Here is an 18,533-nt window from a genome sequence, read left to right as displayed (position 1 = left end):
TTGTGATTTCCCACCAGCGCAAAGAGCTCAAAGGAGCTAGTATGTTACAAATTAGCAGGGGTCAAGAATTGAAGTCATATAAAAACACATTTTCCACAGGCCTGTGCCCTAGTATCTTTACCATCGAGGTAAATGTCAGCTGAACAAACAATTCTCACAACGATTTCATGCGACTAAAGTAAAAGTTAATTTATATGAAGAAAGGAGGAGAAAGATATATGTTCTTGAAAAGGAGAAGCTGAGCAAGAACACCATACCTAAATTCACATGATTCATAACATCTAGAAAAGGTCTGACAAATCACATTTTATGCATGAGACAGAGGCACATGGAGAGAGGGACTTCCCCACCACAGGCATATCTTCACATTCTGTCCCTTACATAAAAGTATCTCACATGCAAGCATTCACAGCAATTCTGGAAGCAAGGTATAAGTGATGATGTGGCATGATGTATATTAAAATTAAGAAGTATGTGGGGGTAAAGAGATTAAATGTCACTGGCACAAGATGATTTTATTTCTGCAAATTCATGTAAGTCCTATATATCAGGATATAAAATAATTAATGCAATGTGATATTTTCTAACTCAATATTCAAAGCTCAGCACACAAAACATAATGGTTTTTCAAAGCAGTTAATGATGATTTACAAATGAAGAGTCTGCTTCAACCAGGACAGAGCACTGTGGTTCAAGCGCTGACCACTCCACCGTCAGAGCACAGGGCCTTAACGCAGGACAACCACCCTCCCACTTCTCTCAGTTTACGGCTGTGAACACGGACAGGAAGGGGATCAAAGCAGAGGGGATCAAAGTGTCTTCTTATGCCTATAAAGCCAGTCATTTTCACAATACTCTTCTTCCTCCTCAAACCCCAAACACTAGAGCCCTCCACTCCTTACCCTTTCATCTGTTTTCCTGTTTGGCAAGACAGAAAGATGAAACACGGGATATCAAGACACATGAAAGTTATAAAGCAAGGTTACTAAACAAAATTATTTTCTAGCAAAACAACAAATATGCAAAAATCTAGTAAATAAGAGAATCTCCCATAAATAAGGCTCAGCTAATGGTTTTATCCCATGAAATAAGCTGCCTCCCTGTCTTCCATTCAGGAGAAACATAAGTTGTATAACCCTGACATGTTTACATGGCACCTTCTACATCCTGAACAATTTTAACAACAAAGAATGATACAACTGTCATGAATGTTGTCATGAACAACAGCTTCCGGGTCAACACTTTAAATAAAAGAACCCCCACTTAAAAATGATCTAAATTATACTGATATTACAATATTTGTACACGGGCTGCTTTTTCAAAATATATATATATATATATATAATAGGATAAAGTTTTTCTCTGTAATATACAGACATATATAACAGGATAAAGTTCATTCTTCTCTGTAAATTCATCTAAAAGTGTATCTGTGATTACACACTATCAAGATTAGAAATGTTAGATTACACACTATCAAGATTAGAAATGTTAGATTACACTCAGAGATAGGTAAATGCCTCAGAAGTGCTTTTACCATCAAAAGAAATAATGATCTTAAGAAGTGCATGTATTTTCATGCATCAAAGTGTAAAGGTTGCTTCACTATCTTTGCTGTTTCTATAAAAAGGGAGCTGACACAAAACCAACTTAATTCAAGATGTTAAAATTAGTTAAGCAAAATTAGCCAAAGCCCTGAAGTTGAATTACATGATCTTGGTGTTCTGGGCTGATGGATCCCTCTGATCAAAAGGAGAGTAAACAGCTAAGTAAGGTGCTTCAGGAGTGTATTAGGTCCCCAGTCAACGACGTAGGGTCACTGACCTTTTAGAATAAAATGCAGAATATAAAAAGGTTGGCGACAATTTATTTAATTTAGGATGAACCACTGATAAACTCTTCATACCTCTGGAAACAATTTGTATATCCATCTTGAACATACGAGCAGCAAATATTCCCAACACTTGCACTCTGAGATCCTGGAGCACAGGAACTTGTATGAGGTAGAAAGGCTTGATTCTACGACCATTCAGCCTTAGCCCTTCACTCCCCCACCCTTTGCCAACTGCTTGCCCCGTCACCCCTCCAACCCAGACTCTATCAGCAGGAATTTACAATTATGATCCTCCCACTGATGCAAAGAGCTATTTTATAACAATGCTTTCAAACAAAGGAAAACCACGTGACTCTTCTATTACCTAAATGTAACAGTACTAACTTAAAATTCTAAGTACAGAAATGACCACTTTTACTATAAACAGAAGAGTTTATTCTTCAATCACAATCCTTCTGTACTTCCCCAAGTTAAGATTCTGGGTAAGACGAATATGAGGCATTGTATCAGGGGTTCAGACTTTAAGATTAATTTTAAAGTGACAGAAGTCAAACCTTAGGACTTTCTAAGAGACCAGAAAGCTGTGTTGATATTATCCCTCTTTCTGGTTTCTATTATAAAAATAGTAAGGTTTTAATCATATTCATACACATGAAATCTTTTCTTAAATGGAACAAATCAGAGTTTCTGTGCTTAAAATGTTATGATTCAAATTCCCTTAAAAAAAATAATCACCATTGACAATAAGAGTCTGAGCTATTTAAGTCTAGCAGAATCATGAGGGGTACACATTAGTGGCCATGTTTAAGCATGCTATGATGATAGCCTTCAAGAGTTTTCAGCTGGGCTATTTAAGATATGTATCTGCTCATATGTAGATACATTAAAGAATACTTATATATGACTTAATAAATTCAGATTGAAATCTGCCTATAAATTAAATTCCCTAAATATTACTTACTTCCACTTATTTATGTCTTCTACTGACAAGTTGTATTATATTTGCAACCAAGAACCCACTAATATAAGGCCCTCTGAAACCTTCATCTAGCAGACAGTAAGACTGACCTCTGAGGTGAGCAGAATGGTACACAAGTTATGTTATTTTTAATTAAATCTTCATTATCTTGATGTACTATGAATTCTCAGACTATAAAATGACTCTCTCTATATAAATATAGTTTAAATGTTTAAAAACTTAAAATTTTAAACTCTAAAAAGACAAAAGAAATTCTTCCCTTTACATCATTTCCCGTTACATCAGAAATATATTTCTTCCACTTAATTTGCCTCTCTGAGGTAAACCAAAGACCACAGACAATTACATTCTGAAGTTCATAAAGGACCAAAAATAATAACATATGCAAAAAGTGATTGAAAGTGATATGCATTAAGTATTAAAAGTGATATAGTTTTGGCTTCAGAATTTTATTTTAGAGGTTGTGCAAGGCCAGATTATGAGCCTGTTTGCAAACCCGGGAAATCTATCAGATGCATGAGATAAAAGAGAAAAGTGAAAAGGCAAAAGTAAATACATCTTCCATTTGTACAACCATTCAGTAGTAATATAACCATTCAGCTCGCCATTGATTAATCAGTTAATCATGCAAAAGTAACCATTCAGACACCTCTCTTTACATGAGGCACATTATAGTGATTTCTAGACCTTCTGCTAATTTAAAATACTTGTGTTTATTAAAAAGTAAGTTTTAAACTTAATTTAAACAGTAATTAAATAATAGAAGCTCAGGCACTCAATTGAAATTAAGACTTGGGTCGCTTCGGAACTATTAAAGATAGTGTGTAAGAGCAGTCTATAAAAGTATCGCCACAGGCTGATCCGCCTGGCCTGGACATGCTCCCTTCTGTGTGCATTTTCAGTGGGACTGATTCTTCTCACCTCCATCTACTGGAGCTGCATGGAGGCTGGGGTGATAATGGGCAGTTTATTCATAAACAAATCTTCTCCTGAAACATCTTCTAAGTGATGTGTTAACATATTAAAATCACAGAAAATCTTTCCAAAATACCCTTTGCGACACAAAAATATTTGTCACTATCACTGATGGCATCTAGCTTCTTCAGATCCTTTTCCCTTTCACAGAAGATTTCAATAACAAACAACACTACCCAATGAGTGATTCAGTGTAAAATATCTTCTCGCAAATTTTCTTAATGTGACTGATCCTCTATAAACTCTAGAAATGTATACCGTCAACTTGCACAACAGAGTCCCAGTGCCCAAGAGGCTCAACACTCATATGTCAGTCATGGCTGCAGGGCCAGGGAAATGAGCGTCCTGCTGGGCTCCTGCATTCTTCACACTGTGCTCATGGACAAAGGCAGGGCAGTTTCTAGGTGCAGGATGGGGTGGGGACAAGGCCCTCGCGTCCCACTGGTTTCCACCGCGTTGAGAGCGATCACCGGCAGCGGAGAGCCTGGATGGTTGGGGGGGAGGGGAGCACAGTCAGTCACAGGAGGAGAGGAAGGCGGAGGGTGACAACGGCGGCCGAGGGGCCGGCATGCAAGCTGCCGCGAGCAGTCACCAGCAGCTACGCCATGCAACGAGGGCGTCCAAGAACAACAGATGGGGATCCACAAAGCCACATGTAGTGGAAAATGGCAATATGGAAATATGTACAAGTAATCAGAGTCAGGTGAATTAAATGAAGAAGGAATTTCACAGAGAGCAAGACACTCTGTATCTGTCCCCAATACTGCTATCAAAATCAAAGGCAGAAAAGCTGCCTGAGGTCCTAATGAGAAGAAAAAACGCTTACAATTTACTTCATTCAAGTATCTGAAAGGATAATTTTACATAAGGACAAAGCCACATACAGCAAAGGGCAAGTGTGAAAAGTTATTTCACAAATCAAGTGGCATAAAACTGAAGTCCATGAAAGAAAATTCAGAAAGAACATTAAAAAAAAAAAAATCTGCCCTCACAGAGGCTATGTAATTAGACATCAATGTTTCCAATTAACAATGGAGAAACACTGTTCCTTCTACAGTGAATTAAATTCAACAGGTACAGATAATGTGATGAGAAAAAGCCCCTCCAACAAAGTGTTAGTGCCTTTTATCACAAGTGCTATAAGCAAACATATGAAAGGAAGAGAGTGAAACATGCAAAGCAGCAATTTCTGATTAGAAATGATCAGAGTCCTCCCGGAGAAAGGAAACATTTGCCAGAGTTTTGTGCATGGCCAAAAGGGCAGCACACATTTAAGGTAACTACAAAGGGAAAAAATCACCCCAATTATAAAAATGTCTAAGGACAGACATTCTATTCAACTAAGGCATGCATCTTCACCTTTCTTCCTTAAGGAAACTGAAAATAAATTAGCTAAAAGGATTTTCAGGACAAATTTGGAAGTCTTTTTTGTTTTTTTTTTAAACAATAAAATTATCATCTTTCCTTCAACTGCAATACAAGCTATTCATCAGATCTAACCCAGAAATAGCAGATCTAGCCTTCAATATAGGGTATCTAAAAATTTAGAAAATTAGGTTTATGTTCTCCCATACATATGCAAGATTTTCTGCATAGTATTGTTTTGTTTATAAATAGTTAATGAATTTAAATACATAAATTCTCAAAAGATAGTTTAAATATGGGGTAATTCTATACTGACATACCAAATCATTCACTCAAATAATGGTGTCATTTAGAAGATATACAGAACTCAACAAGGAGTACAATTAGATTAAACTGGTTAAAAGTTATCTGCCAGAAATAGAATAGTCCATTATTCCACCCAACCGTCCAAACCCAGGGAGCATTTCCAAATTTTATTACCATCACTTTCTAAAGGAGGACTGTTTTACATTCATGTGAAAGTATTAGAATCAAGGCATGCAGAAACAGAAATGGAAATGTAGATTCATCTTAAGTTAAGGCTGGGGAACCCATCAGCTCCAAGACAGGCCAGCTCTATGCTTAGTCCCAGGCCTTGCTGACACACACGGAGGCCTGAGGGCCTGAGGGCCACCACTCTGCTCCATTTCCACAGAAGTGGTCACAATACAGTTATATAAAGAAGGACACACAGCTCCAAATTTCTCCTTTTTCTTGAAATACTCATAGACTCAGCATTCTCTTTTCAAAGGCTGCATCAAAGGAACTGAGTAAATGCCTAATAAATCAAATTAAACAGATTTAAATATGTACCAATTAAAACTGAGAAGCTAAAGATTTAAACATTATACAGATACAAACAAACCAGACTCTCATTCGTATTAACATAAAATGTAAGCATGTATTAAATGAGCTCTTTTCTAGTTGAAATCTCAGTACTATGTTTCCTTGCCAAAGATGTGGCGGTAACAAGGAGACAAAACATAGCCTCTTACTGGAGCTGCGTTTTCAGTAGGAAACTGAAGAAACTGTTTTTAATGGCTTAAAAAAAAAAAGACTAAAATTTGACGTGTAGAAGCCTCACTGTTTATCCTTTAAGTGTGTGCCCACGTGCACACACACACACAAAGTACCCCAACCACATTCTCAAGTAGAAAAGGGGGGGGGGGAGGATAATGGGAGAAAACAAGGGCAAAAATCCCCTTGATCTTAGAAACTCATCAAGTTATTTGGAACTGAAGCAAAAACATGTCCAATCATCAAAAGCAAAGCACCTTGCAGTTAGTTAAGCCAAAATAACAGTGAAAAAACAATTACATAGCAAAGACTGAAAATAATCACCAACCACTGTTGACCCACCACCATGAAGGAAGAGCTGGTTGCACAGAAAGCTGACCCAAACCTTGAGATCACCAACAGAAACTCATTAGATTTCAGGTACTACATAAACTGAGAGCAAAAGAAAAAGAGAAAGACCCTATCAATTATCAAAGTTCATTTCATAAACAGACATAAAACTTGAACAGATGATGCCCAACATGACCACTCAATCAAATAATCCCCAAGGAGCCCCCCAGGCCACATACATTCATTCAGGAAGGGATGAACCTCATGGATTAACCCCATAAGCCACAAAGTATCCATATCTGTGCACTCACTATTAGTCTCAAAAAAAAAAAAAAACCCTGGGACTCTAAACAAATGAAGTATCTTCCCATCATAAGATTATCTCTCCAACTCTTCCCCATGGAATATTTCATGCTTTGTTTTACTGGACTATAATTACGGTTCTGTTTTGGCTTTATCTCCAGTCTTTAATAAAGAAAACACAGCCAAAGCAATAGCATCACGTTGTGTAGAATAACGTGGACTGAAGACATGATTCTTATGGATCTGGGAAAAGGTCCTATCGAGTAGCACTAAAGTCTTTTTTAACAGAAAACCACTGCCACTCCCAGCTCACACTAACCAGTCAGGAGAGCCGTCTCACAGGCTTCACTGACATGTCACCCTGCTTCATCTGCATCCCTTACTCATCCCAATATGATAGCTCACCAACATGCTTTTTTTGTCAGCTTACAAATATGAATAATTTGCTTTCAATCATATTTCAAGTAGCCTAAGATTATGGCTGGGGATTCAGAACACCCTTAGGCAAGCAACACTTTATTTTGGTTTAATGAATAAACGAACCATTTCTTGTCGTGCTGGTCTGTTCCAGGACTCCTTGGAAGATTCTCGACCTCCACTACCACAGGACCAGAGGGAACAGAAGGAATCACAGGCACAGTGGACCTCACACCCCAAGCCTTTGGACACAAATTTTAAAAGATCTCTTCACTGGTAAGTAGAATATTAACATGGAATACTAGCTACACAGTGAACAGTAATGATAGTAATAAACAGCAATAAACAAATGCTTGAAAGTTATATACCTAAATAAATAAAAATAAAAATTCTTACATAATCAGTAACAACAACAACAAAAAAGAAAGTTATATACCACCTTTGGGACAGATAATAATCTAACTGAACATTAGTATTTTTTCCATTTTACAGGATTTACAGGGTCAGAAAATGTTTTATTATAACATTAAAACCTATTCTATTATAATATCTTAAGGGAATAAAGTAACAGGTCTCATATGGTTGAGCCATTTTATAGATAAGAAAAAGAAAATGCATAAAACTTTCCTGAGGTTATACTAATATGAAAACTGGGTTAATAATACTACTATCTATCATACTGATAATTAACTACAGTGTTCTAGTGCTTTAGAAGCTTAATACTCTCTTACCTGTTGGGAACCATTACTCTGAGCTGAAACATTGTTGTGAACACTGTAATGGGGGAAAAAAAAAAAGAAAAGAAAAAAATTACCATGAGCACCTAAAACTAAGAATAGACGATGTCCAGAAAACATCTGCTTTTACTGGCAGACACTTTCCTGCTCATTTGATATTTCCATATACCTGTATTCTACTTGTGCTTTAGATATATACTTCACTAATCTTGTTTATTCATTGGACAACATCTGTCAAAGACAACAAAATAAAGACAGCTGCACAAATGATTCTTTAAGGCATTAAGTAAAAACATCCACATAAACTTACCTGTCACTTCTGTATATTCCTACCCTCTCAAGATTTTCCAAGGTCACTCAGCATTTTATAACTCAATAGGCCTTAATATAAACTTAGAAGCTTCTCCATACACCCTTCTCCTCCAAATGATTTACAAGTATGCCGTTAAATCTTTAGTTTAGGTTGTGCTCATTCCCTTCCCACTTCCCCCAAAAAAGCACTTAAAAAACTCAGCATATAATACAACATAACAAACAAAAACAAACCTCAAAGCTGGCTAAAAAAAGAACAAATATTCAACAAGAACTCAAAGATGAGATACTGACACAACAGAGTAAGGTAAATAAAAGAATTCACTGACTTCAGACCTTCTAACATGAGTGTAACTAGTGTCCTGAGAAAAGGAACTCAGCTAAGGTAACTGAAAATATATTCAGTGTCGTTAAAAAACAAAACAAAAAAAAACTTCTCTGAAAGAGAAAAATAATCTATAGATTTAATGAGAACATTGTATTCCAAGGAGATGAAATGCAGAATTAAATACATTCAGTTCCTTACTGTTATATTACTGACCTTCAAAGACAAGGAAACAACACTTCGGAGAAGAGTTTAAAGAGACGTAAAAGCACATCACTGCCAGCATCAGGCCAGCATAGAGTTCTCCACGGCAACCCTCAAAGAATACCATACCCAGCCAGGATGTCATGCCAGCAACAGGAAATGGGCAAAGCTTCACAAACACAAAACTACTCTGAATACAGGATCCAGGAGCCTTCTCAGAGAGGGAGAACAAAACAGAAGTAAATGATAATGGAAGACACCAATTAAGAAGAACTCAAGATGAAAAGGCCTTGCTAAAAGGCTAGGGGAGGAGGAGTGACCATTTTATATCTCGTATTTTACTAACCACAGCTCCTACAACAAGTCAAAGTCACCAGAACAAGCACCTCCACTGCCTGGGTTCAAATCCAAACAGAACCACTAGCTTTGCTCTCTGAACTGCAGTTTCCTTATTTGCATGGGGCTCTTAGCAAAGCACAAAGAACAGTGACAAATACAACTAAACAAACAAAATCTTTAAAAAAATATACGTTTAGTGTAGAATCTGTTGCCAAGGCCAGTGGGGAAGAAAACACCTGTCAGGCAGAATTTCTTTTACTAATCTTGCTGTAATTCCCCAAAACACACTGTATTATATTCAGGAACTCTTAATCTCCATGTTAATGAAAACCCACTCAATCTGTATGGTTCAGAAATGACACATTACTCTGTGGCCCTTTGGTTACACTCTGAAGGTTTTCCTTCAACTGGGAATAACTCCAGTAGGTGATAGGTAAAAGATGATGGAATAAAACGAGAGGGGGAAAAGCGCTTATAATAAGTGCTACAGGACTCTAGCTCCCTGTTTTAGAACAATTTGGAAGACAGGAAGCACTATGCTCTCATCACTGCACCTATTCTTTCACCTCCAGTAGTATGAAAGTAACAGATTACTTTTCATTACTGACCCAATGCAGCTTCCTTTTCAAAGAAATGTTTTGCTCTAATGCCTTCTCTATGTATCACTTCTTCCACCATTTCTTCTCTTCCTCTCTTTTCTGTCTTCAAGACTGTTCACTAAGTCTGTGCAAGAAGTACTACTAAATGAAATGTGAACTGTCCTTTAAAATGTCACCTCTTCCTAAGATAGTTTATATTAGTCAAGACTCATGAGGGAGTAGTTAGAAACTAACCTCAGCCAATTTAAAAACCTGTTATTCAAACAAGCACAGTTTTTTAGGTCAAATGGTTTTGCTTTTTCAAACAGTACTGTTTTCCATGGTTCACTGGAGCAAAGCTGCTCATGCAAACAGAAATCCAAGGGCAGGAATGAAAGGGCGTTCCTGCCAGTCCCAGGCCAGGTTCTCTCAAGCACTGTTAGGAGCAGGGCTCAATAACTTTCAGGAGAGTGGCCCTCCTACAAATGTCATTCCTAAAATTTTATTCTAATTAAAAAGTAATAAAGTATATGCTTAACTACCCCATTTTTGCTCTGTTTTCCAGAGCCAAAAGCATCTCTCAGGAAGACACAGTAAAATTTAATAAGGTTAAACTAATCTCAATTCTAGAAAAGAGACTATATAGTCACATTCACTTTTTGGTCAGAAATCTGTATTTCAGAAAAATTAACAGGAGGACAAACTCCTGCAAATAAAATAAGTTACTTTTTCAACTACATATCACTGCTTGAATGTTTTCTTTTACATTTCTGCAAGAATCTCTTCACTTTAAGCTCTAATATTCTGTCCCAGCCTGTTTTTCAGGGAAGCAAGACATGATTAATTAAACAAACAAAAGACAAATAAAATACTTTACATGGAACACCTCTTAACACTTCTCCACCATTCTTCTTAAAAGCATAGCTTAAAAATAAACCCAAGAAAAACTAAAGTGCATAGCTCAGAAAAGGCAGAAAATGTTTTTACCTAACTAAAAATTCACAGGGCTTCCCTGGTGGCTCAGATGGTAAAGAATCTGCCTGCAATGCATGAGACTTGAGTTCAGTCCTCAGGTTGGGAAGATCCCCTGGAGAAGGAAATGGCAACCCACTCCAGTACTCTTGCCTGGAAAATCCCATGGACAGAGGAGCCTGGCGGGATACAGTCCATGGGACTGCAAAGTCGGACACGACTGAGCAACTAACACTTTCACTTTCAAAAATTTACAGTGAAAAATTCCCTCACCTTTCTCCCTACTCTACCGATTTATTTATTGTTAACCACTTACTGACAGTTAAAGGAACTTTAGAAGAATCCTTACTCAAAAAACAGAGTGCTTCTGTGATGAGTCACTAATCATAGCCTGGCTTTACCAGCTTTCTAAATGAAAACAAAACTGAATACGACATCGCAAGGTGAGACCAACCCTACTCAGCACCCGAAACAACTCCTTCTGAAGGAGCTCTAGCTATACACTTGCCGCATAGGAGATTATACAAGTTTTTTTTTTTTTTTTTAAAGAGAATACTAGATTTGTATGTCTTGAATCTGATAGTTTACCAAGCATTCCAGGAGGCTCTGCTTCACACCAATGGTTGAGAAGCATTACATGAAACTATACTACTACTATTAATTGAGTCATCAGAAGCAGGACTTCAAGAATCATGGTTTGAAGACGGGGCAGATCCTCTTCCCAGCAAAACAAACGTTTGGCTGGTGAAAATTATTTTTTAAAAAAATCATTAAAAGGAATACATCAAGTGGAGACATTTATTCAAGACAATCGACTCAGTCTGAGAGCCGAGTCTGGCATCTGAAGCCCATTTTCTCTCCTCCTGGTTCTCCTGTGTTCAGTGCTGTGGAAGCCTCACTCCAGGTGGGTGAGGCCAAGAAGACAATTCGCTCCCTGCCTCCAGAATGTAAATCAGCTATTTAAATATACTTGAGAACTAAAACACCACATGTGAAGAAATAAAAGTATGACAACACTGAATTCACAAATAAAGAGTATTTTAAACAGAGAAATTATCTTTAAAAAAAAATTCTGGTGTTGAAATGTACCATAACTACAACAAAAAGTTCACTAGAGGAACACACAGCAGATTTTAGCGGACAAAAGAACCAGTGGCCTGAAGGTAGGTCAAATGAGATGATCTAGTCTGAGGGACAGAAAGAAAAAGAATGAGGGAACATGAACAGACTCAGAGGTCTGCAGGTCCCACAAGGAGGGCACCATGCGTGTAATCAGAGTCCTGGAAGGAGAGAGAAAGGAGCAGGGAAAAAATGTGAGAAATAATGAGGGAAAACTTCTGAAACTTGACAAAAACAGGTAAGCCATAGAAAAGCAACCAGAAGGGAACCGGATTGACCATACTTACATCAGACTAAGTAGACTTTAATACAAAACAGTTACTGGAAAAAGAGAGGAACTTTTTTTGTAATAAAAGAATAAAATAATCATAAACAATATATGCACCTCACATGAAGTTCCAATACATGAAGCACAAAGAAAGAACCAGACAACTCACTGGAGAGTTTAACAGTCCACGTTTAATAAAGGACAGGACTAGCCCAAGATCATGATGAAACGGAAGTGAACAACAGTAAGCACCACACAGCCCTGACAGGCGTCTACAGAACACGACGCTCAGCAGCAGAGTAAGCAGTGTTCTCAAGTACACACACCTGGACCACTTTCCAAGACAAGCTGCACGCTGGGCCATAAAACAGGCCTTGACAACTGCAAAGGGATCAAAATCATGTGAAGTACATTCTATAACCACAATGTAATAAAACAGAGAGAGAGAGGAAAATTTAACATACAAATGTGTATGTTAAGCAAGATACTCCCAAGCACTCACTAGGCCAAAGAAGCTATCACAAGAGAAATTAGAAAATAATTTGAAGGAATAAAAATGAAAATACAACAGACCAAAACTTATGAAATATGATCACAGCAGTGCTTGGTGAGAAACTCATAGCTATAAATGTTATATTAAAACAATAAAGATCTCAAAATCTCAATAAACTGATATTCCACCTAAAGACACCAGAAAAAGAAAACTAAATAAAAAGCAAGCAGAAGGAATGAAACAATATACCACAGAGAAAGTTAATGAAATAGTATATAGAGCAAAACCAAAAGCTGGCTGAAACCAAATGAAACCAAAAGCTGGTTCTTCAAACAGGCCAACAAAACTGACAAACCTTTATCTAGGGTGACCAAGGGAAAAAGAAACTCAAAGAACTAAAATCAGAAATTAACGGGGGGTGTGTGTGCTCAGTCATTCAGTCGCGTCCGGCTCTTTTCGACCCCATGGACTGCAGCTCGCAGGCTCTTCTGTCCATGGGACTTTTCTGGCAAGAAGCCTGGAGTAGGTTGCCATTTCCTCCCCCAGGGGATCTCCCCACCCAGGGATTAAACCTGCGTCTCTTGCATCTCCTGCATTAGCAGGCAAGTTCTTTACCACTGTGCCACCTGGAAGTCCTGAATGAGGGGACATCACCACAAAGCTTACAAAAATAAAATGGAAAAGAGAAAAATATGAACAACTGTATGCCATAAACTAGATAATTTAGGTAAAATGGAAAAATTCTGGAAAGACACAAACTCCTAAACTGATTCAAGATAGAAATTAAATATGAATACATCTACAACAAGAAACTGAACTGGAAATTTAAAAATCTGACATAAATAAAGTCCAGGCCAGATGGTGAATTCTACCATATATTTAAAGAATTTTTTACAAATTCTTCCCCAAAATTAGAAGGAAATATTCCCCAACTCATTCTATGAAGCCAGACCCACCCTGATACTAAAACCAGATAAAGACAGTACAAGAAAACTACAGACCAGTGTCTTTGATGATACAGACACACAAATCCACAAAGAAACTAGTGAACAGAATCCAGCAACGTGTAACATAAAGAAAGATTACACACCAGGACCAAGTGGGATTTACCCAGGAATAAAATGGACTGTTTATCTACAAATCAACCTTTGTTCTCTGAGCTCCCTGAGAACAAGGGTGACAGTTTATGCATCTGCATGTCCTCAGTCACACACCAATAACAGATGCATGTCAGTCTCATTATGAACAGCACAGCTACCCAACCCCACTCTTTTTCTTCAAATTGCTTTATTTGCGTTGCGCCAACTTTATCTGGCACTATGAATTCATTTGTTCCCTGCCATGTCCACCATGCTCAGGGACAAGGGAACACTCTAACAAGCCTTCAACAAATATTGGTTGGATTAATGACAGCAACTACGGACATGTTAAAACATTCTAGTGTCAACCCCTAAGGAGCAAGACATTACCCACCTGAGTTCTTCAGGTTTTCCTGTACTTGCTGACAGAAAAGAGAAAACATCCCATTAGTTTCCCTCCAACATGATAAACTGCTTTACCATTTATTAGTATTATTTCTTTTAACTTTCTGTCCCACAGCACAGCATGCAGGATCTTAGTTCTTCAACCAGGGACTGAACCCGTGGCCCTGCATGGGAAGCACGGAGTCTTAACTGTTGGACCACCAAGGGAAGTGCCTACAAAAGTAAACTTGATTAACTGCTTTGTAACCTACTTTCCACTATATTTAAAAAATCTTCATTTCACAAAAGGTGTTCTAGGGTTCATGCCATTAAAGTGAGTAATAATAATTTTTTCCAATTTTTAAATGAGGCAATAAAATAAGTATACATTAAAAAAAGAAAAGAATCATCTGCAAGCCTCTAGAATAAGCTGATAGTGAAAAATCATCAGTGGAGTCTATAAGGTATTTAAGGATATTAAACAAACTGAAATGGTTTTATTTATAGCTACATATTACTTAATTTATAGGTACATCAAAACATATGACTATAAGTCAGTTTTTTGAAAAAACTGATACTGCCAACATCAGGTCATGGCACTTATTTATAACTCTGACACTGGACATACTTAAAATGCAATCTAGGGACTTCCTTGGTGGTCCAGTGGCTGGGACTCTGTGTTCCCAATGCAGGGGGCCCGGGTTTGAGCCCTAGTCAGGGAACTAGATCCCACATGCTGCAACTAAGAATTCACATGCTGCAACTGAAAGTCACACATGCCGCCAACAGGGATTGAGGACCCACGTGCCACAACTAAGACTCAGCACTGCCAAACAAATAATTTTTAAAAATTCAACTCTGATTTTTTGAAAACAATCACAAGTTTTAGCTTACTGGTCAGAGTAAACCATTCTTTGTATTATATAATTAAAGTAACAAACAACAAGGAACATTTATGAATTTGGAAATGTCTATGTACAATGTACACTGATGATTAAATATAAAAATTACACTTAACAGAATCTTTAATATTCTAACACAATACAAAATAATCTTTACTTAAAATTTATTCATCATATACCAATGTTTTAAAAAATACTTAAGGGAGATCTGAAAGTCACAAAGGGAGGGAAGATGTTGCTCTACAGAAGAACTAAAAGAGTAAGAACAAAAACTGAACACAGTGTCTGAGCTGTGATTAGCTTCAAGTTTAATCTCAGCAACAGTATAGGCAGTTTCTCCCCTTGTATTTTTTAGAACTGATTATGCCAGGAGCAAATGCAATTATTTAAATAAGGGTATTTTAGCACTCCTGATATAACAGAGGTAAGAAGACTGAGACATCTTCCCCTCCAGTCAACAATATAGCACAAGATAAACTGTCAGGAAGAACAGTCCTTGGAAAACAGGGCTGCGTTTCACCTTTCACTTGCAGAGTTCGTCGAGAATACCGTTTGCTGGGCCTTCTTTCAAAGGATGTTGATCTTCTTGCTTTATTGGTCTTAGTGGTCTGATACTCAGTTTTCCCACTAAAATAAATGAGACATTTAACAGGAACAAGAGAATTTCAGGCTTACAGTAACCAGATACACGAAAACAACAGAAAGTCTATCCTGAGGTTTTCCTTAAAAGAACCTTCCTGAACTTTATCAAGATAGTCTTGATGACTCTCTTTATCACACCATTCTTTTCACTCTTCAGGCTTGTGTGAAAGATGCAACACAAGTTATGTTGTTTTTTCCTAATTATGCACATCACCTAAGAACATATTAAGTGAGTTTGAAATATCTGTGCTTTTATGGAACTCCTCTCTTTCCCACCCACACTCCTCAATGCAAGATGTACAATTAACTCAAGATTTTCCATTAGTTTTTCTAATTGTGATATGCTTTTCAGAAGACTTTCTCAGAAATATTAAAACTATTTTAATATTTGATACTTATCTTCATTGCCATTTAATTTCTGCCAAGAAAATGCCCCCCCCTTTAATGTAAGTAAAACAGAAGCTTTCTTACATGAATTCCACACACAGTCAACTTGCCACATTACTGATATCCATTCCTTCTTTAAATCACACTGAAACATGCTGAAAACTCACCATCAATAAGCTACTCTGAGTAAACCAAAATGTTTCTAGCTTATGACTAACAAACATGGAATATGCAAGAACAATGGAACATCAAGTTTATAAGGACCAGAAATATTATCCAGATTAATATCCCTCTAGAACACCATACCCGTTTTCTACATGGTATCCAGCTGCTGGATAAAGACTCCTCAAAACTCCTGCTATGTGGATTTAAACTAGGGGTTAATAAATATATAAAGCAAACATTAGTGTTCATCAACAGATGAAAGGATAAGGAAGACATAGTAGATGTACACAATAGACTGCTACTCAACCATAAAGAAGAATGAAATAATGCCATCTGTAGCAACATGGGTGGACCTGAAGGGTATTACGCTACGTGAAGTAAGTCAGAAAGAGAATGATACTGTATGACAGCACTTACACGTGGAATCTAAAAAATAAACTAGTGACCAGAAGAGACTCACAGACATAGAGAACAAACTAGTGGCTACTGGTGGGGAGAGGGAAGGGAGGTGGGGCAAAAGACAAATAGAGGATTAAGAGGTACAAACTACTATGCATAAAATAAACAAGCTACAAGAATACAGCATACAACACAGGCAATATGGTCAGTATTTTATGTAACTAAACTTTTTTTAACAGGAAAAATTCTGTTAAATTACTCCTTAAAGAAAAAAAGAAAACATCAAGAGGGATATGAAATCCATTACACCTTTACAATATTCTATCTTTTCAGGAAATTACAACCAATAACAATATATACCATTTTTTCTTTGATTTTGGCCAATGAAAAACACTGGCAAACTGATTCATCTTTCTATGCCCTAGCTTCCACATCTGCAAATGAGGAACTGGGCTACACTTTCTGGCCTCTATGAAATGATGAAAGATACAGCAAGTAGCCACAAACATTCACCTGTATCTAAACCGTGATCCTAATCGAATAAATCCTGAGCGATGAGAACTCTTTTGGACAGGGCCTCGCAGCCGGAAGAAGGCGTGATGCTCCACAGCACATTTCCATAAATGTTTGCATGCTTTGGGATGATCCAGTCTAAAGACAAACGTATGCTCCTGCTCCTTGCCCTGAAAAAGAAACGGATGTTAACAGAGGTAATTATTAACTCGGATACTCTTGTCACCTGTTATTCAGCTACAAATATAACCACAGCAATATCAAAAGTCAAACACTAATAAAGCACCTGGTTTGCTTCCTGAAACTCTGACACTCTCTAGAGCCACCTACAGAGACAGGCAGAGTTAAAATCAAACTGTCCATTTTCTCTGCCAATATAAAATTATTCCCAAGAGTTTCCTCTCTAGTTACACGGTCCCATTTCTCAGAGATATTAAACGAACCTTTCTCTGCCATACTTCAGGATAAATGAATGTATAATTATAATGAAAAGGTTCACATAAGATATGGCAATATACGTAACAGCCTTAAAAATGGCCACATTCCTGGTCCTAGTAACCATACTCACAGGAATCAAATTATACTAGTTAATATTCATAGCCACTTTTCTAAGAATTTCACATGAATTGTCTCAATGAGTAGAAACTATCATTAGCTCCATTTTACAGAAAAGGAAACTGAGGATCAAGAAATTAAGCCCAATGTCACAAAGTTAGTAAGAAAAGAAACTAGACTTTGAATCTAACCACTGAGACACCCGCACCTACATTTATAACCACTAAGCTATACTGTGTCTCCAGGGGAAAGGACTCTCAAAACCAAAATTTACACCCCAAGATTTTCTTCAATCTCATTTGTAAAAGTAAAAGCTGGCATAAAACCCTAAATGTTCAAAACATGAGAAACGTAATCAAGTAAACAATAACATTATTATAAAAGTACACAGATAGATAAATGAATAAAAGATAAATGAACTGATGCACTACTGGTGATTCATGTTGCAGAATATGATACATAGGTTAAAGTGAATGAACTAGAACTACATGGCTACAGATGCTTAGGTAAAACAAGCAAGCTGCAAAAAAAAAACCCACCTTAATGTATATATGTAACATACATACATATGCAGATTTCTAAAACGTTCTACCATGTGTCATGATGTGGTTATATTTACAAAAGGTTAGAAAATATGAGACTGATACCCTGAAAGAATGAGGAAGAAAGGGACAAGCTTTGGCTTAGACCTTAGCTGTATCAAATATACTTTTATTAATTTATCAGTTCTAAAAGGGATCTGAAGTAGCAATGCCAAAAACGTTAAATCAAAGTGAGTAAAATGGTTACCAGTTTCAATTATACTTTTCAGTATATTTTTGAATATTTTGTCATTTAAAAATACTTCACAAACTTTTACACAGTTTCTTAATTACCTTGATACAGGCAGAGATCCTTACAC

At 37.1% G+C, this 18,533-nt stretch overlaps 1 protein-coding gene across 6 annotated transcripts in view; it reads right to left on the bottom strand.

Annotated features, from left to right (window-relative positions):
• Window positions 1–18,533, bottom strand: part of EPB41L5 (erythrocyte membrane protein band 4.1 like 5) — a 156,925-nt gene that overhangs the window by 78,555 nt on the left and 59,837 nt on the right. For 5 of the 6 annotated variants that reach the window (XM_043894711.1, XM_043894712.1, XM_043894715.1 and 2 more), the window contains exons 12-16: window positions 17,078–17,247; window positions 15,492–15,598; window positions 14,080–14,107; window positions 7,991–8,033; window positions 7,386–7,501 (exon numbers count right to left, since the gene is read on the bottom strand). In XM_043894711.1, the coding sequence (XP_043750646.1) occupies window positions 7,386–7,501; window positions 7,991–8,033; window positions 14,080–14,107; window positions 15,492–15,598; window positions 17,078–17,247 (464 nt within the window). Of the gene's footprint in view, window positions 1–1,851; window positions 4,273–7,385; window positions 7,502–7,990; window positions 8,034–14,079; window positions 14,108–15,491; window positions 15,599–17,077; window positions 17,248–18,533 lie in introns of those variants that run through there. The other variant, XM_043894717.1, reaches the window with a different exon arrangement.

Source organism: Cervus elaphus, chromosome 33, assembly GCF_910594005.1.
Source record: "Cervus elaphus chromosome 33, mCerEla1.1, whole genome shotgun sequence".
NCBI classification, from domain to species: domain Eukaryota; kingdom Metazoa; phylum Chordata; class Mammalia; order Artiodactyla; family Cervidae; genus Cervus; species Cervus elaphus.
Note: the sequence above shows the minus strand (reverse complement) of the source record. Positions and strands in the feature narration are given on the sequence as shown.